Raw genomic sequence first — 20,723 nt, 5'->3', positions numbered from 1 at the left:
GTTAGTTAGTTAGTTAGTTAGTTAGTTAGTTAGTTAGTTAGTTAGTTAGTTAGTTAGTTAGTTAGTTAGTTAGTTAGTTAGTTAGTTAGTTAGTTAGTTAGTTAGTTAGTCAGTTAGTTAGTTAGTTAATTAGTTAGTTAGTTAGTTAGTTAGTTAGTTAGTTAGTTAGTTAGTTAGTTAGTTAGTCAGTCAGTTAGTTAGTTAGTTAGTTAGTTAGTTTGTTAGTTAGTAAGTTAGTTAGTTAGTTAGTTAGTTAGTTAGTTAGTTAGTTAGTTAGTTAGTTAGTTAGTTATTTAGTTATTTAGTTATTTAGTTATTTAGTTATTTAGTCATTTAGTTATTTAGTTATTTAGTTATTTAGTTATTTAGTTATTTAGTTAGTTAGTTAGTTAGTTAGTTAGTTAGTTAGTTAGTTAGTTAGGTAGTTAGTTAGTTAGTTAGTTAGTTATTACTTAATTAGTTAATTTGTTACTTACTTAGTTACTTACTTAGTTTTGGTTACTTAATTGATTACTAAATTGTACCTTTATGGTTTAACTAAGGAAAATAATGCAAATTGCATTAAGTACATTTTAATCCGCCACATCTTGTACATTATTATTCAAAATTTAATTTTAAGTAATAAAGGGCGCTACCAAGGTAAACTTGCAGCTACCAAAACACTTGCAAAAGTTTTAATTATCTCTTTTAAATAAGTTAGACTCACAACATTTAACTTGTAAGTAAAATTTAAGTAAAATTTTACTTAATTTCACTTTCACTTCCACCGCTACTTAAGAAATTATTTATAACATAATACAGATTTTAAGCATTTTTTTGTGAGTATTTAATAATACAAAAATGTATTTACTTATTTGGTTGTTTTCCTCTTGGTAAATATATTTGTTATATTTACTATTGTTTTTTTTTTTTTAAGCAATTGTTATTATTTTCTACTTCATTACTGTAGAAAAGTAGTATGAACAAAACGCAGCAAAAAAAAAAAAAATAATAAAGAAAAAAAGATAAAAAATTGTAATAAAAATAAAACATCATGTAACTTGCTTTCGGTTAAGAGATGTGTCTGAAATAGAAACATATAGCATAATTATTTGTTTATATTTATATACTTTCCATTTCATTTGAAAAATTGTTTGTACGTACAAATATTGTTATGATTTCAGTTAATTTAAGTTAACAGCAGCCAGGTGGTATTGTAAATATTGCGACATTATTATGTATAAATAAGTTAGTTTTTTTATTTTTTTAATTTTTACCATGACAATTAAAAAATACATTTGATGTATTCTGTTGTTAGCTTGTTTCTTTTTTTCTTATAATTTCTATGGGAGTTTCTTGTTTTTTTGCTCGTGGCTAAACAATGACAAACATGTGGTTCCTTTAAATATGATAAAAGCAAAAAAAAAAAAATGGATTTGGAAGAAGTATAAGATGTTAGAGATGTAGATAGAAATGATAATGTGTTTTTCTTTTGTTTTTCCTAGTTTTTTTGGATTATAAAACTAGTACATCATAAACTTCCTTGTATGCAACAAGTAGCAATTAACTATTATTATGTATAATGTGAAAAACAAAAGACTTAAGACACAAGAGCACTGGGAGTAACACCAAAACAATAACACAAAATAAATCAAATTAAATACAGTAAAAGCTAAAAGTCTGTGTATAGTTTAATATTTAAATAAAATTGAATTGATTGTTTAAAATTTTACGAAAATTTTGAAGTTTTGTAACTTTAGGCTAAATCAAAACTCAATTGATTTTGATCAGACGGACGCATGCATAACTAATATTAGTTTTAACAAATTTCTCATAAAACTAATATTGATTACTCTAATAAATTTAGCAAATACTAAACTTATATTTAAGTATTTTTTTCCTTTAAGTAATATAAATAAAGATCAACAACTATTTAACCTTCCTTCTGGTAGTAAAAATTGCTTTATTGATCTTTTAGCATTTAATTTTTATGTGGTTGTAAACACAAACACCTTAATACGCTCATAAACATACCACAAAAAAGCCAACATGTTGCACATTTCTTTAGCTTTAGCTAGTGTTAGAATATGTGCTTTTATTTGCAACCATAAATTAATTGCTAAAAGTTTAGTGCTACTCTGCGGTTGCCTTAAGCGAAATTTAGTTTAAGGCCTGTAAACTGAAAATTATAGGTTATATTAATGGTTCTATAAAATCATCACAATCAACACTTTCATCACAGAATCTTGTGCAGTTAAATAGTTATACAGCACTTTCACTAATTAAATTTAATTGATTGCGTTTTATTGGCTGTTAAAGAAAAATTTTAATTATGTAAATCGCTATTAATTTGTTTTGCAAATTAACTTTTAGTATTTGCAAATTTTGTATGAATATTAATAGAATTTTGTGTCCTACATTATTATATAAAAGGGAGTGTAATGGGTTTGCTTTGTAGTTTTATTAATTTCAGAAATTATTGGTTTTATGTCTAGCATAACATTATGCAAAACGATACAAAATGATCGCAGGCGCCGGCGCAACCATTAAAGGTTTGTGGCGACGGCTTATTATAGCAAATATCAGCTGCTTCAAAGTTGTCGGATCTGTTTAACTTATTCTTCAGAAAGAGTTTATTTATAAACCTGTCTCTATATGAGCCCCCCGGGGGCATGTTACCTTGGCGAGACCTCCGCCTTGGTGGCCAATAACTCCAGTCTGGCCGGGACTGACAAATTGGTTATACTCTATTGCTTGGCTTAGTCCTTGCATAGATTGACAGAGGTCAGACCAGAGCACTGCATAATGTGGTACTACGGGTGGCCAGTTGCCCGGAGGACAACTGGCCACGTAGTGACTGTGGTTTAAACCCAAATTCGTGGGGAGAGTAAGTGGCGATTAAAAGACTGATGCAGTCAATATTTCGGGATAAGTTCGGTGCTGTTGCCGAAAACAACAGATACCCCACAGAGAAGTAACTGTGGGACTAAGCGTTGAATATGAGTTGATATTAATTGTATATGGTACGGGATGAATGTCCTGTGTCGTATATTTTTCTCTTATGAATGTGTCGTATGAATGAGATATGTGCTGGGTTGAATGATGATGGATGAAAGGTATCATATACATACGTTTGATACAATTGAATTTTCCTTCCTTGTCCAGATAGATACTCTGTTCATATCAGAATTACCACAGTGTGTCCCTGTGAGTAAGAACAATGTCTTCGGCTTATTGATAAATCGTACTTCGGTCCACCCGGTTACGTCTCTAGGTGCTGTTTCAGAATCAACAGAGGCCATCCTATGGTCAGAGATTAGATAGCTCGAGTACTCCAGCAAAGGACCGGTCAAATCCAATGTACAAAAATTGCTATCTGAGTTCTTCATTGATGGTAGACCGTTCTCAAGTCTACCCAGTTGATGAAAAAGACCACCGTATGATAAGGACGTCAAGGCAGGTGCTAACGTTAAAACTCTCGACAGTCATGTCTCTATATAAGTTTTTTTCTTATGTATGTGGTCTGAGTTTTAAATTTCTAGGAAACTACAAATCACATTTTTGAAAACATTTTTATATTTAATTCTAATCCACTTTTCTTTTACTTTACAGAATGTACTTTATCCCCGTTTGTAAGTGGTTCTTCATCGGAGAAAATACCTTTTGTTTTTCTGCCCCTAAGAGGTCAAATCATCTATCCCAGTCGAGAAATAAGTTTTGCTGGTGAGTTTTTGTTTGTTGGAACTAAACAACATAATTTTTGTTAACACTCTTACAGATATACGCACACCTGTATGCGCTGTTACTGGAGCTCAATATCTAACACCCAATGGTTGGTCAGATCTACGCAATCCCATAGATACTGATTATCCATTTCGCATGTTTCGTGATGAGGGACGCACTTTTTTGCAGGTAAAAGCTAAAGACTTTCCTTTAATTAAAATAAAAACAAACAAAAAATTGCGTGTTTGTTTTTATTTGTTTAAAACAAATAAAAATAATTTAGTTTTTGTTGTAAATGAAATGAAATTAAGTTTTTTATAGCAGTTAAGTGGGTTTTAATGTCTGCTAGTAGGTTTTATTTTTATTTTAATCAAAAATGTGGGTATTAACAGTCTATTAATTTGTTAAGAAAATGTTAAAGAAACACACATACACAGAACACATAAGTATGTATTAAAAATGTATTAAATTAACAAATATTAAACAATTTCCATTGTCGTTGTTGTTTTTAAACATTTATTTATGCGTTTTCTTGCTGGTGATTTTGTAGCGTGACAATATTAAACAGAAAGTAACTAATTTATAATTAAAACATTAAATTTTATTTTTTTTTAAGTTTGTCTTTTAAAATTGTTTGTTTTTTATGAGTTTTTGTTATAATTTATTATAGTGTTGTTGTTTTTTTTTCTTTCGTTTTTTCTATTAATAGGTTTGTGTTAAAGGTTTTAACGTTTGTCGCTTAAGTCTTTCGTTTTTCATGTTTCACTTTTTCTTAATGCCAAACTGTTACTAATAAACTAACTTTTGTTTAACTTATATGTATGTATGTATGTGTGTGTGTTTCTTTGTTTATTATTTTTTTTCTTTAAGTTCAGTGCTTTATATGTATGTCTTAATATGTTTTTGTTTATACCTATTTTTTCCAGTGGTTGGGCGAAGCCGATCTGCGCCATAAAATGCAAGGTCGTCTTATTGTTGTTCATTTAGTGTGTCGTGATATGACACTGTCACTAAATGCCACTGCTTCAAATGGTAAATTGTTTTTTATTTGTGTGTTGAATGTCGTTTTGATTAGATTTTATTTTTCTTTTAATTTCAGATCATTTAATGCCGCCCAAAAATGTTTTCTCACCTTGTGTGGCTTTTCGTGTCAACGGTAGTCCAGTTAAATATGCTAATAGTAAGTGGAATTGTTCAATTATTTATAGCCTACAGCCATTTAGCTTAAATTCTACTGTGCATTGGATGAAGACCCAAGAAAAGTACTCTTCTAGAAACCTTAAATTTAAATAATTATTTCAAGTCCAGTTGTCTGTCTGTTTATCCCCCCGGGGGCATATTACCTTGGCGAGACCTTCGCCTTGGTGTTATTGCAATCCCGTGGTATAAAAAGGTGGCCAATATCTTCAGTCTGGCCGGGACTGAAAATTGGTTACAGTCTACTCCTTGGCTTAATCCTTGCATAGATTGACAGAGGTCAGACTAGAGCACTACTACGGGTGTCCAGTTGCCCGCAGGACTATGTCCAGGCTGGTCAGTTGGTTGAGGTTCCTTCGGGATCCACGTAGTGGCTGTGTTTTTAATCCAAATTCGCGGGTAGAGTAAGTGGCGGTTAAGAAACTGCTGCATGATGAAGTCAGTATTTCAGGATAAGTTCGGTGATGTTGCCAAAAACAACAGATATCCCACAGAGGAGTGGATGTGGGACTAAGCGTTGGAAATGAGTTGGTATTAATTGTATATGGTACGGGATGAATGTGGGGTACGGCTGGCCTCATCCACCCGTCTACCTATGAAAATGAGATGTGTGCTGGGTTGAATATTGATGGATGAAAGGTCTCATATACATTTGGTACATTAAATTTTCCTTCCTTGTCCAGATATTTTCAGAGTATACTCTGTTCATATCAGAATTACCACAGTGTGTCCCTGTGAGTAAGAACAATGTCTACGGCTTATTGATAGATCGTACTTCGGTCCACCGGTTACGTCTCTAGGTACTGTTGCAGAATCAACAGAGACCATCCAGTGGTCAGAGATTAGATAGCTCGAGTACTCCAGCAAAGTACTTGTGCATGAACCGATAAGAGCCAATGTACAAAAATTGGCAATTGAGTTCTTCATTGAAGATCAAAGGGGCGATGGTAGACCGTTCTCAAGACTACCCAGTGTATGAAAAGATAAGGCCGTCAAGGCAGGTGCGTTAAAACTCTCGACAGTCATGTCTGTCTGTTTAATGGTGTTCATTACGTCTCTAATGTGGTTACGTCTCTCTCCCTATATTGCTCACTTAGGTCAATTTAAAGATGTCCGAACTTGTGCCTATATATTGATCATAATGTTATAAGACACAAAAGTAATGATCCTCCTATATTTGTAAGACTCTATGCGTCCGTTAGTCTTTCATTATTTGAGATTTATTTTGAGTCCTAATGTTTTCTGTTATCGTATATCTGTCTCTCTCTCTCTGATGTCTGTCTGACTGTATATATAAATGTGTACGTCTGTCTGTCTATCTTTTCTTATCTGAGAATTATTTGCGAGACCTGTTGTTGTGATTTAAATAATTTCGTGTATCTGTCACTCTCACTCCTGCGTCGATTTAAAGATGTCTGTCCATGTCTATCTATGTGCATCTGCATGTATTTCCTTTTCATAGATTAACTCAGAGTCCAGGTCTGTGTTCGTGTCTTTGTCTCTCTCAATCCTGAGCCGTCTGCATGCCTCCGTCCCTCTTTTAGTCATTATGCTTGTAAGATGTAAAAAATGTTCTCCGATGAAGATGAAGACTGTTTGCATCCGTCTGTCTTTCCAGTTCTAAGATTTGTTCGGAGTCCAGGTGTCTGTCTGTTCTCGTGTATGGGCCTCTCTCACTCCTGACTCGATTTAAATATGTCTGTCTAACTGTCTCCGTCCATCTATTAGTCATTATGTATGTAAGATTCAAATGGTTCTCCGATGTCTTTCCTCATCTGATATTTTTTCAAAGTCAAAATGTCTGTCTGCTCGCGAGTGTTTGTGTTTCTCTCTCTCTCTCTTGTGAGATATCTACCTTACAGTCTCCGTCCATCCTTTTGTGTGTCTACTCTGACTACTTTGACATCTGATATTTATATATTGTATTTTGTCCAGATGTCTGCTTATTGTCGTGATGTGGAAAAGATGACCTTTTTCAGACTCTCTCTCCCCTGGGTCGATTGCGTTCATTCTTCCTTTCATCCGTCTATTCGTCTTAATATTTTCATGATACAAAATACCAAATAGTCACCCCTGCTTTTAAGATTGTGTACGTCCTTCCAGCATCAGAGTTCATCTGTCATTTAGTTCAGCTATTCGACTTTATAGTTCTAGATCCGATACTGTTAGAGTCAATTCAAAGGATATCACTTTGTGCTCCTTCAAGCTTTTCTGCTAAGAATAACTGCCAGAATCTGTCGCTTCATCAAATCACTTAAACATATCAATCTTTTATAAATATTTCTTCGATATTCACAGTATTTCTCCAAACATTTCTCTCACATCACAATCCATCACATGCTTTAACATAATTTTCTTTTTCCTTAAATCCTTTTAATTTCATAGATGTTTCTGAAGTTCTCTTTCAAGCTGAAGCCACTACCACTCTCGCCTCTACGTCGGATGGCATGAGCACCAAGGAATATATAGTGATTGGTGTTTGCAGTCTTCTACTAGGACTCATCTATGTTTCGTCGGTTTTTCTCTATCTGCATATGAAAAAACGTAAAAATCGTGATCAAAGTCGCAGTCGCAACTCACTGGATGATTTGAATAATGAAATAAATTATCCGAAAAATGATCAAGTTACCTTTGGAGCACCCTTTACACGTAGTGGTAGTTTATATTCAGCTGGTTCGTTAACCACTTCAAATGAACCTAGATCTCGTGCTTCGTTGAGTAGTATGAAAGAGGAAATGGGCATAGTTAAGAATAATCCATTGCTGCAACATTTTCCCCAATTGAATGATCATCATTCTGGTTTCACAAGCGATATATCGAATTCAAATTCGGAATGTGAAATGGATGGTGGTGGTAATTATCATGATAAAATTAAACAGGTAGGTTTTTAAAGTTAAAGTTAATCAAATTTTAAAGTTAAACTATTTCGTTTCTTATTATAAAAACAGATGCAAACAAATGCCTTGGTTCATCCACAAATGGGTATGATGATGAATAATGGTTCACCCAAGGGCTCCCACCATTCTTCCAATAATGGTGCCCAGAGTCAGGGTAGCAAAGAAGATGATGGCTTAGATTCTAATGCCAATAGTCAAGAGAATGACTGTTTGCCGCCAGAGAATGTGGCAATTATAGAAGAAATGATGACGGAGGAGAAGCTAGAAAATTTAAGAGCCATGGTTAATGGCAATATACGTAAGAAATTGTATTTCAATCCTGCCTACTTTGAACCTCACCTATTGGCGGTAAGTGCTTAAGAAATCACTCATAGCAAGCATCTAACTTAAGCGCCGCTTAATCCATATTCTTTAGTAACTGTACAATATCTGAAATTGTTTTTCGTTAATTACAGCAACCACCCCCAGCAGCTTTGGAGTTTTTACAGAAAATTCGTGAAGTTATAGCCATAGCAAAGTATAAAATGGCCACAAAAAGATATCAACCCTCTTTGACTCTTATACCCGAAGAGGGTACACCGCGCAGTAATACACCCTCTGTTTATGGTTCACAATTACATACTCCCTCCGAGTGCCAGGGTTGTGTGACAAATCGTTGCAGTGGTCATGTTAAGAATTGTGGTGACAAACGCAATAGCATAGAGAAATGGCTGGAAACCGTACAGTCCACGGAAGATAACCGATCAACGGAGCAAGGTTCTAGAGACGCTAATGCAAATGATAAAGAACGACAATCTCCCAGCAGTAGTGGTTCTAGTAAAACACCAGACGGTTTGAAATCTCCCAATAGTAATATGACCCCAGCGGGCAAACGTATAACACCACCTAAGCAAAAACCACCACCACCTCCCATTCATAAGCCTGGTATGGCTTCTAATCAACTGAGAAACCAAATTATTAATCACAATCTTATAGAAGAAGAATCTCAATATAATACTGTAACAGATAATAGGAACTCTTCTACTATTTATCAAAAATCCCGATACTCTCTAAATATACCAGTAATGCAACATAAAATCGATGCTTATTCAGCACTAACTGCCTCCGCTCACATGTATGGTTTTGCCGAGACGGGTGGAGAAATTTATAATAATCCAAAATTTATGCTGCACGATTCACCAGCAGCTTCCCAAAGAAGTCGAAGCTCCTCTCAGCGTTCGAAGAACTCACGCAAACGACTCGATGTACTCGATCAGTATGCGGCCGCTTCGACACCCACATCATTGTCATCCACCGAGAGACAACATTACAACATGTTGCGCAGCATGGATCAAATGAACGATCATTTAGACTCGAATACCTTGGAAAGAATGCATCAAGAGTACACGGCCACCCTAAGATCGAATGGTAGTTTTAATTTGGATATTCCCACTCCAGATTATGATTCCACCATGGAGAAGAAGATAAAGGATATATATAATAATACCCAAAGTAGTGGTCCCTCGGTACCCACTCCCGATTATAGCTCGCTAAGTCGTAAATCTTTGAAACAATATCAACCTGATTCTCCCATTTATAGAAGAAAGTCTCCTCAGTATCTAATAGTAGATTATGAGACCGACAGTTTAGAACGTTTGGAGGCTACAAAACGCAAAAGTTCCCAATCCTCTTCTTCACCTTCCTCAGATGTCAGCTCTCAGCTAAGTCCTAGTTTAAGTACTGCACTCCCTTTGGAAGAGGAGTTGGAAATTAGCCATACTGTATATCAAGGTGATGGCTTTAATACCAAGTCCTTAGGATCTCAAAAGAAAAATCTTATACGTACATTGGAATCATCGGCCATGAAGAAGGATATGGCGGCACGCATAAAATATGATACTCCCTTTCGTGGTAGCATGACCATAGAAGTGGAACATGAACCACCTTCCGATCTCGAACGTTCTACGGACAGTGATCAGTACGAGCCCGATACCTTGGATCGTAAACCCAAAAAACAGAGTTTTTGTGATGTCAACGCTTGGTCAAATGTAGAAATGAAAACAGCAAACGATAATCTAAGTACTCCACCACAATCCTTGCCAGATATGTCGAAAAGACCAGCAAAGGTGGAATCACAAAACTCGTTTAGATTAAAACCCAATGATACGCCTAGCAGTACAGCCTGTAGAAGGCAGATTAGTAGAGATTCCGCCTACGAAAGTCAAGTGGAGTTGAGAAGACCTTGTGGCAATGAAGAATTCGAAGAAGACACCAACTCGAAGGTCAGTAATTTAAGAGATATATACCAGTCTTTGTTGGTAAGACAAAATAGTGACTGTAGCTGTAAATGTGGCGGACAGGCCACAAGTATGTTTTTGCAGGAACAAATAGAAGATCTCAGCGACAAGGGACGTATTTTGACACTAGAAGCTAAACACTCACGGCGACAACGACCCAGTCAACCGCCTACACCGCCGGCTATGGTGGAAATCTCCAATGAGTCTTCCAACAAGTGTACCATTAAGATAACAACTCCTAAAGCGAGCAGAGTCAATGTGCAGGCGGACAAGAGACCCACCGAGTATGTGGAGCCAAGAGTTCATCAGAAACCTGTTAAAGAGGACAATAATACTACAGCTGCCAAATACTTACAATCGCCTAGACAATTACGCAGTCTCAGCGCCACACCTCCTTCGCGTATAAAACGCAGTTTATCGCAATCACCACAAACACCCCCGCCACCACCACCACCCACTTCGGCCTCTACTACCCTAAATAGTCGCACCAGTCGGGCCTCATCTAATACACAACATCAATACCGAACACATTCCCATACGGAGGAAGAGTCCATGAGTAATCATAGTGAGTCTACCGAAGTCACTGGCATATCCGGCACTATGACTAACTCAGAATTTGGCGGAACTATGGATAAGAAGACTCCTGCCAACAAACTCCATAAAACGGAAAAAACTTTGGAAAAACCTAAACATGACAATGTCAACTCCGCTAAAGATTCCAATAAATCCGACAAGACTGAAGCTCAACAAACGGCTAAAAAGTTAAGGGAAGACGATTTTGGTGCCATATTTAATACCCATATCAATGGTCTGAGAAATGATTATAGTTTGAATAAATATTTAAATCGTAGAAAATCCCAAGATCGTAGTGAGGATCCAGCGCAAGAGGGACTTAATAACACAGCTCAGCAATTGGAATTGCAAATAGAAAATAATAATAATTTAAAACATAGTGCGGAAATGGATCCCAATAAAATAGATGTAGTATCGTTAAGTTCTAGATCGAATAGATCTAGTAGTCGTCTATCGGATCGTACTAAAGAAATGTATCGTAATGCAGGGGTGCCGGTGGGTATAGCCTATCCACAACGCAATAATGCCAATAATAATAACAGCAATAGTAATAATAACAACAATGGCAACAGTAATAGCAATCCTGCCACACCCAATCCTCCTGCCAATAATGTACAAACTGTTTATAGATGTGAAATAGAACCTGTGCAATTAACTCATGGTATGCAAATTGCCATGGGCCTTAAAGATCGCCCAAAAAAAGCTAAGGATATAAAAAATGCATGGAAAAAGTTTGTTAGTATGGCAGCGTCGAAATTTAGTCCCACTCAAAGTCCAGCACCGCCATTTGATAAAAAAGCTGGTTCCATTTTAGAAGTACTCGAAAGAGATGAGGGTATTTCCTCGCTAATCGAAGATCATCCTAAGGTATCAACACCCAAAAGCTCATACTCAGCACCTGCCTCACAAAACTATTATGAACAACGATTTGGTCCGCGCTTACAGGAAATGGACAGCGGCTATATGAGTGCTGATTCGGGTGAGGCTCACAAGAGAACCTTTTACGATCGTTATAATTTCAAAATGATGTCCGAACGTGATCACATTATACGTGTCAGCACTATTGAAGATAATTCAGATGGTGATAGCACTCTAACGGATAGACATAAGGGTCAGGATGCCTCTGCGAGACGTGGCACTATACTCGATACCAATCGTTTCGAAGATTTTGAACATATTAATGAACAACAACAGCAGCTACAAAAACAACAGGTTCCTTTAGCTGAAAATTCCATAGAGGTCATAGAGGATGAGAGTGATAATGATTCGGATAAGACTTTAACCAGATCCAATACCCAAAGAAGATCACCAACCCAGTCATCATCTTCGACAACATTTACCTCAGATGAGGACGAAGAGGAACCTATTACCACAAGTTATGGCTCATCCGAAACGGATGGCGAGACTAATGTCGATGATATGTGGGAGTCGGGAGCTGAAAGTGTTGAGACACATTCGGTTTTGTATAAAAATATTAGAAAATCTTTAGAAAGATAGGATTAGGATTAAATACGATAGGTTTACTTAGAAGTTATAAGTCCTATTATAGGGCGATTATGTAAATGTTATTATGTAAGAAGAATAGGTTAGTAATAGGAGTACTTTTAAAGCTTTACCTAAATATATATGTATTTCAAAAGGGGTTTAATGATTATAGCACAGACCAACAACAATTTATAAAAGGAATCATTATATGCTAAAGGATTGAGATTCATTGATACCTAATTTGGACTCAAAATTTGTACAAACGATTCGAGACGCTATAACCGGGCGTAAACACCATGATTACATACTAGACTATAGACTAGACTATAGACTAGACTATAGACTAGACTATAGACTAGACTATAGACTAGACTATAGACTAGACTATAGAATAGACTATAGACTAGACTATAGGCTATACTATAGACTAGACTTTAGACTACACTATTGACTAGACTTTAGACCAGAATATAGACTAGACAATAGACCAGACTACAATCTACACTACGGACTAGACTATAAACTAGACTATAGACTAGACTACAATCTACACTACGGACTAGACTATAAACTAGACTATAGACTACACTATATACTAGACTATAGACTACACTATAGACTAGACTACAGACTACACTATGAACTAGACTATAGACAAGACTATAAACTAGACTATAGACTAGACTATAGCCTAGACTCTTGACTTGACTATAGACTAGACTATAGACTACACTATTGACTAGACTGTGGACTAAACTATAGACTAGATTATAGACTAGAGTATAGACTAGACTATAGGCTAGACTATTGACTTGACTATAGACTAGACTATAGACTATACTATAGGCTATAGAGTAGACTAAAGACTGGAATAGAGTAGACTATAGACTAGACCTATAGTCTAGTCTCTAGTTCAGTCTATAAACTAGCGTATATACTAGGCTATAGGCTGGTCTAAAAACTAGCCTATAGAGTAGACTAGACTATGGACTAGGCTATAGACTAGACTATAGACTAGGCTATAGACTAGACTATAGACTAAACTAGATATTGAACTAGACTAGATATTATACCATTCTTACTACAGGCTAGACTATATACTAGTCTAAGGAATAGGTACTAGACTAACAGTTCTGAAAATATTGTCTGGGTAATACAAAATTTGTTCCATAAACCTTTAATAAAAGCTTAGAATTTAAGTAAAATTTTTGTTACAAAGTGCAATAAATATTTGTGCAATTTTTTTTTTATAAAATAACAATTTAAATATGCAATAAATTATACAATAATTATTAACTAAGTTATAGTTAAACGCAGTTAGTTAGTTATAAGTAAGTTTTAAGTGAAAAATGTGATATTTTTCCGTTGTCTTTAGGCCGGAAATGTGCAATCTGTTAGTTTTTAATAAAAATGCAATATTTATTTAAATATAGTTAAATTTGTAATTTTCAATTAATAATAAAATAAAACTTAAATTACATTAATTATAACTTTAATACGTACTAGTTTTAAAAACATTACCTTAACATAAAGAATTATTACTTTTTAGTCATATTTATGGGACAGCTATGTATTCCAAATAGCCGTATATTTTATTAAGAAGCTACAAGATTTTACAAAAGAAATCAATTTGTTGTAAAACGAACAATAATTATGAATAAGTTTTTATTTTAATTGTTTTAAGTAGTTAAATTACATAAAATAGCTTTTAGTTAGAAGGAATAAGTAAAATATAGTAAAAAAAAATAATATTTTGAGTTATTTTAAAATAAACTTTTTTATGTGAAAAAAATATTAAAATATATTTGACAATTATAATTTTGCTTAAAAATTTAATAAATTTGTTTTATTAACTGTTAAATGCATTAACTACTAAATCTTGTTTGAATTTAACGTTTTATTTATCTAAATGGTTTCCGTCTTGACTATTCTACAATTCGCCTTGAAAATATGGAGCGAATAAACTGCATTAAAATGTCTACAAATTTGTCAATAAAGCTTAGAGGTTTGTGTCTTTGCACAAAATGAAAGGCGACATTTTAACCGTTTCATTTTCCTAGGTCTAGACAAACACCATTAAAACATAAATAAATGTAATTTTAGTACAAATTCACAAATAAAATTTTAAAAATGTGATCACCAGACTATAAGCAAGACTATCGACCAGATTGCAGACTGGATTTTAGACTATATAATAAAGTATAGACTATAGACTAGACTATCGACTAGACTATATACTAGACTAAAGACTCTACTATAGACCAGACTATAGACTAGACTATAGATTAGACTATAGACTAGACTATGGACTAGAATATAGACCTGACTATAGACTAGACTGTAGACTAGACCATAGACTAGACTATATGCTAGACTATAGACTAGACTATAGACTAGACTATAGACTAGACTATAGACTAGACTATAGACTAGACTATAGACTAGACTATAGACTAGACTATAGACTAGACTATAGACTAGACTATAGACTAGACTATAGACTAGACTATAGACTAGACTATAGACTAGACTATAGACTAGACTAGACTATAGACTAGACTATAGACTAGACTATAGACTAGACTGTAGACTAGACTATATACTAGACTATGTTTTAGACTTTGTTTTAGACTATAGAGTAGGTTATGTTCCAGACTATAGACCTGACTATATTCTAGACTAGACTATAGACTAAACAATAGATAGTCCAGTCTAGTCTAAGTATTTCTATCTATTTGAAACGTCGAGTAACAACATTAATTATTTATTAATCAAAAATAACGGTTCCTATATGAAACTGCATAATGGGGAATATAAATGCATATCTCATATGTTTTGTTATTTATTTGTTTCTATAATATGTATCAACACAACCCATAGCAAAAGTCTGATTGTGGTTTTATTATGACGCTTTTTATTTTCCACACGTTTATAATTTTACTATCGCTTGCGTTTGAGTCTGATTCACTATTGAATTTTAGCAAACAGCTGTAAATAAACCAGAGTCAAGCAGCAGCAACAACAGCTTCACCGCAAAATACATGTTTAATAAATTCAGTGAAACAAATATAAGAGTAGGAGTAAATAAAAAAGAATACTAAATTTTAGTTCAGTTGAAAAGCAGTTACATACACTTATTAAGATCATTTGGTTGTGGGCATTCTAACCATTTAAGGTGAGACCAGTTGACAGCTTTAAATGAGAGTTTAATAGCAAAATGAAAACAATTCAGTTTCATTCATAAAGTTTTAAGTCAAAAACATATCGGTTAAGTTTTAAAAAAGTTTTTTTTAAGGAAAATTTTGGAAAAAAATAAAAGTTAAACAAAAATTAAGTGTTAAAGTTTTAAATAAATATTGTCAAGTTTTTAAGGTAAGTAATTGTGGGAAGTAATATTAAATATTTGGAAACTAAATAGTAATATTTTTCGTAGAAAAATTGCTCAAAAAACTGTTTTGATCCTTTTTCATGCATATTTACTTCAACTTTTTATGTTTTTCACATATTTTCATATTTTCAAAATAACATTTCATTATATTGTTAATATTTGTTCCAATTAAATTGCCATCAAAACAAAACTTAAATTAAATTGATATTTACACTATTTATGGTATGTAAACAAAGTGAACTTATTTGTAAACAAATTATAAGTACACACATATTAAAGTGACCAGATGTACTACTTTTGTGTGTATATAGAAAACTTTTTAAAAATATATTTCTACATATCACTCTCACACACAAAAATAAACAAAAACACCCGCTCTCCAAACAATACCCACACTCTAACACTATAATCAATGATATTGCTCCAACGAACGATCTTTCTTGTGTAGAGTGGTGAGTATCAATACAAAATTGTTTATATTTGTATAAACAACCCACTTAAATGTCGTTATTAAAACTCTTATATGTATTGTATTTCTATATATCAGGAATGAAAAAGTGAGAAATTAATTTAGTACCAAAAAATAAACAAAAAAGTACCACAAAAATATATAGTAGTCATTTGGTTGTTAATTAATCGAAGTATTCGTTCAGATCCACAAAAGTATATTCATATACATATTTCAGTTTTCTATGAAATCCACCAACTTGACCTCCGGTAAGTAAGAGGTTTGTTTTCTTGTCTGTTTGACCGGAGGTCGTAGGTTCTTTTAGTTGATAATTAATCGAAATATTGGTTTAGTTCACATACATATTTTGTTTTTCTATGAAATCCACTAACATGGTCTTCGATAAGTAAGAAGTTAGATTTCTTTTCTGTTAGACCGGAGAACGTGTGTTCTATTACCACCTGAGGCATCGATGAAGGACAATATATATTTCATTTGGTTGATAATTGATAAGAGGTTAGTTTTCATGTCCGCGTTACCAATTGAGGCATCCATCGATGGGTGCTAATATGTATTCCCTCGGATGTAACATGGATTCCCTTTCAAACTAACTCTCTAGGCGATCTAGCCACATATGTATGTTGGGGTGTGTCTTTATGGAAAGTAGTTGGGACCAACAAACAACAGATATGGATTTTCTAAACTGGACAACTTCGGAAAAAATACAACTAAATATGTATTGAACAACAATACCTAGATGTTGAACAACTTTCAAATGATATATCATTACATTGGATGAAAAACATTACGAACTTGTGGACTAATTTCTATAGACAATAGACTCTTGGTTCAAATTTTGTGCAGTAAGCGAAATAGAACATTTAAGCGATCAATAATATTTCAGTAAGTTAATAAATCGGCTTGAATTTGAACTTTAACTTTTGACGACCCCCTTAATAGAAGCTAAAGGCCTTCAATTTGAATTTATTTATACTGAAATTTTACCTATGTAAAGACCTTTAAGAGAAGCTAAGGGCCAATTTAAGATCTCCAATTAGTCTTTCTATATTGAATTTTTCCTCAATAAAGACCCTTAATAGAAGCTAAGGTCCAAACTAAGATCTCCAATTAGTCTTTTTATATTGAAATTGGTCTACCACTAATAAAAGCAAAATTTTGACTGCGCTTAAGGCTAAACTACTTTATAAAGACTTTCGAACTTATACAACTTTGTTTTAATAATGAATTAAGCTTCTTAACAGCTAAAATGTTGACTACGATTTAAGCTAAACTGAGGATTTACAAAGTCTTAAGATTAAAGCTGAATTTTGACACTACACTACAATTTAACTAGGATTGAGGTCAAACTATGGTTAAACTACGACTATGTAAAGGTCCATGATAGAAGCTAACTATCAACTTCAACTATATTGTTACAAAAAGACCTATGTTTAGCAGCTATACTTCAACTACGATTTACAAAGTCCTCCGATTAAAAAGTATATGCTAATTTATATTAGAAGCTAAAACTTTGAATACTACAATTAAAGTTCAAATTCAATCACTATCTTATGCTACTATGTTCTTATAAAGACCTCCGAATAAAGATGATCAAGTTTTACTACGATTAAAGCTGAATTTCGACTATAAAAAGTCCCAATTGACGATGATTGAGTTTAAAGTAAGGCTTAAGAAGCTTTAACTGCGACAACTTATAGAGCGGGCAAAGAAGCTAAATTTTGACCGCAAATAAGGCTTCATATTCCGAACTTCTTTCACTTTATAATCCAGTTTGAGACTTTACAAAGTTCTTTAATTTACGCTATATTTGAACTATATAAAGAGCGATAATATAAGATAATATCTGACTACGATTTTGGGCAAACTTAGGCTTACGATTACTGTATAACTAGGACTTTATAAAGTCTTCTAATCTTTTTCGTTGTTATAAAAACCCTATTAAAACCTGCGCCTAGCAACTATATTCCGATTAACTTGTTGATTTAACCTATAATTTCATATAAATTTAATCTACAATCGAATTCAAACCTAGGCTTACAACTTGAGCTGAACTTAAACTATTAAAAGTCTTACAATTGAAGCTAAACCTTGATATTATAAACCTCTCCAATTATAGTTTAACTTTCATTATATAAATCAAAACTTTGAATACGATTAAGGGCCAAACTATGACGTTATAAATATCTATGTTGAAAGCTAAACTTTAACTATGATTAGAACCGAATTCAGGCGTGATAAAGTTCTCTAATTGAAGACCAACTAAAATCTAAGATTAAAGCTAAACTTTGTGGCCTCCGGTAGGTTAGTGGTTAGTGTTCTAGTCTGGTAGACCGCAGGTGGTGGGTTCGATTCCCATCTGAGACGCGGGTTAAGAAGCGCACAACAGGCCCGATAGAGACCTAGATGCATTTCTTCGGTTTTGATGTATATACTTCCTCCTTTCAAACTAACTAAAGCTAAACTTTGAATAAATTTGAAACCTAAGAGTTGATAAACCGTACAATTTTTTACAAAACATAAAAAAGTACTTTCATAACAAAGAAAAAAAAGCTTCCCAACTTACCAACTCTGATTGTATTCCATAAAAAATTCACTAACACAAAGAGGGGTAAAATGGGAAATGGATACATACATTGAGTAGCAGCAAATGATCTTCGTTTGGTTTGACCATTTAGTTTGATTACTGAGTCGTTGTAAAGCAGATCGTTTGTTGTGACGGGCGTAACAAAAAAAAGAAGAAAAAAACTCGGGCAACAAAATTAAGAAAATAAACTGACAGTTTAAGTGTTTAAATGAAAAATTAAAACGCGCTTAAGAGGAAGAGGAAAAGGTATATAATACAAGAGTGTGTAGTAGAAACAAGTGGCCATTGTAATTGAATTTAATGAATAATTTTTTTTATTGAGCGCAATATTTAAAAAAAATGCAATTTAGTGGTTTTAATTAAGCAAATAAGTTTTTTTAAACTATGTGGTAATTCAACTATAAAAACTGGGTTTGGTTTAACAAATTATTATTTTTAATTATTTTTATAAAAAAATAAAGAAAAAACTAAATTATAAAAATAATGGTGTTAACATTAGTATAAGAAAATGTGCATTTTCACAAAATGCTTATAGAGTTTTTCAAACATGAGCTCAAAACTAAATCACGACTTGAGCAAAAACAAGTTTTGTTTTGCAGTTAAAAATTCAAATATAAAAAAAAAATCAGCAAAACAGCATTTACAATAAAACATGTTTTAAATTGTCAGTTATGAGAAAAAAGTGCAACAGTCAGTGTTTTAACAGTTTAAACAAAAACTCTTCAGTCTAATTAATCATTTTTTTTTTTTGGACTTTTGCTAATATTAAAAATTTAAAAACAAAAACCATCAACAAAAAAAAATTCATAAAAATATGAAATAAACAAAAAATTTTTTTAATTAATCAAGTGTTAAAATTTAACAATAAATTTAATAATGAATCATAAACAAATTCTGCAGTTTGTTAGTACTTAATAAAACAACTTTAATTAAATAAGAAATATATGACGTCATTTCAACTTTGACATATACATATATAAATGACGTTTATATAGAGACGATCATCGATCACATCACCAGCAAACCAGCATCATCCAAAATCCACATTAAATGAAAAAAAAAAATCTGATACAAAAACTAAATTCTCTAACAAAACAATGACTAAAACATTCTTTCAACATGTGGTTGATTTTCCCCTATAAGCGCTACATTTAACTTTCCAGTCTAGATCAGTGATCTAGACTGGAAAACGATAGCATTTATCCCAACAAATCTCTACAGCTAATTTAGCACATATACATACACACATACATAAAAAACAAGTAGTATAAGTTAATAAAAAACATTTTCTCTTTAAGCCAACCCCTGTTTTTAGTTTAAAAATAATAAACTAACTTTATAATGAGGGGGCGATTTAAAAAAAAAAAAAAAAATTCTTTAAATGTGCAAACAACTCTAACACTAGTTTTTTAATATTCCATAAAGTAATGTTGTTTAACCATTTTTAACCAAAATGTCTGCAGACTAGTCGTCGGTTCCCATTAAGGTTCTCAATTAAATTAACATTTTGTTTAAATACTCTTTATGGTCACCCCATTTTTGGATTGAGTTTTCTTTTTTTTTAAATTTTTTTCATTGTTGTTATTTGTCATGTATTTGTTATTTTTGTAATTATTCTCTTGTAAATAAATTACATAAATAGTATCTAAATAAAGTTATAAATAGCAAATAAATATATTTTATAGTAATACAGCTATTAAACGGGAAGTACTATGCCGAAAAGAGGCTAAACGAATAATTTAATAGAACAAATTTTGTGAAAAAAATTTATTTATAAACCTTTGAAAAAAGTTTTTGAATAAGACCCTTATAATGATTAAACTTTGAATTGGGTTTGTAGCTGAGTCAATTCTAATATTCTAAATTAAGAATATGTTTATTTCAATGTTTATTAATTCTCTTACGATCTCCGTGTTGATCCAAATACAATTCCAAAAAGAGTTAATACTACTTAAAACAAAGAATGTAATTAACTTTAAAGAAATATCCTACTTTCTCTGCCAATGTCCCGTTCCAGTTGAGCATAGGTGCAACGTACTAGGCACACACATACATACATAGATAGATAGATAGATAGATAGAAAGATAGATAGATAGATAGATAGATAGATAGATAGATAGATAGATAGATAGATAGATAGATAGATGATAG

The 20,723-nt window shown here is 32.9% G+C and overlaps 1 protein-coding gene across 2 annotated transcripts in view; it reads left to right on the top strand.

The window, feature by feature from the left end:
* The window catches only part of LOC111687281, a 28,638-nt gene extending 16,082 nt beyond the window's left edge, over positions 1-12,556 (top strand). Inside the window, exons 4-11 of one of the 2 annotated variants that reach the window (XM_046953978.1) lie at positions 3,592-3,702; positions 3,758-3,891; positions 4,629-4,734; positions 4,802-4,882; positions 7,285-7,778; positions 7,848-8,144; positions 8,252-10,057; positions 10,136-12,556. In XM_046953978.1, the coding sequence (XP_046809934.1) occupies positions 3,592-3,702; positions 3,758-3,891; positions 4,629-4,734; positions 4,802-4,882; positions 7,285-7,778; positions 7,848-8,144; positions 8,252-10,057; positions 10,136-12,142 (5,036 nt within the window). In that variant the 3' untranslated portion in view covers positions 12,143-12,556. Of the gene's footprint in view, positions 1-3,591; positions 3,703-3,757; positions 3,892-4,628; positions 4,735-4,801; positions 4,883-7,284; positions 7,779-7,847; positions 8,145-8,251 lie in introns of both variants that reach the window. The other variant, XM_046953977.1, reaches the window with a different exon arrangement.
* The last annotated feature ends 8,167 nt before the right edge of the window (positions 12,557-20,723 follow it).

The sequence above is a fragment of the Lucilia cuprina genome, chromosome 6 (assembly GCF_022045245.1).
Source record: "Lucilia cuprina isolate Lc7/37 chromosome 6, ASM2204524v1, whole genome shotgun sequence".
NCBI lineage: Eukaryota > Metazoa > Arthropoda > Insecta > Diptera > Calliphoridae > Lucilia > Lucilia cuprina.
This window is presented reverse-complemented; position numbering and strand designations above follow the sequence as displayed.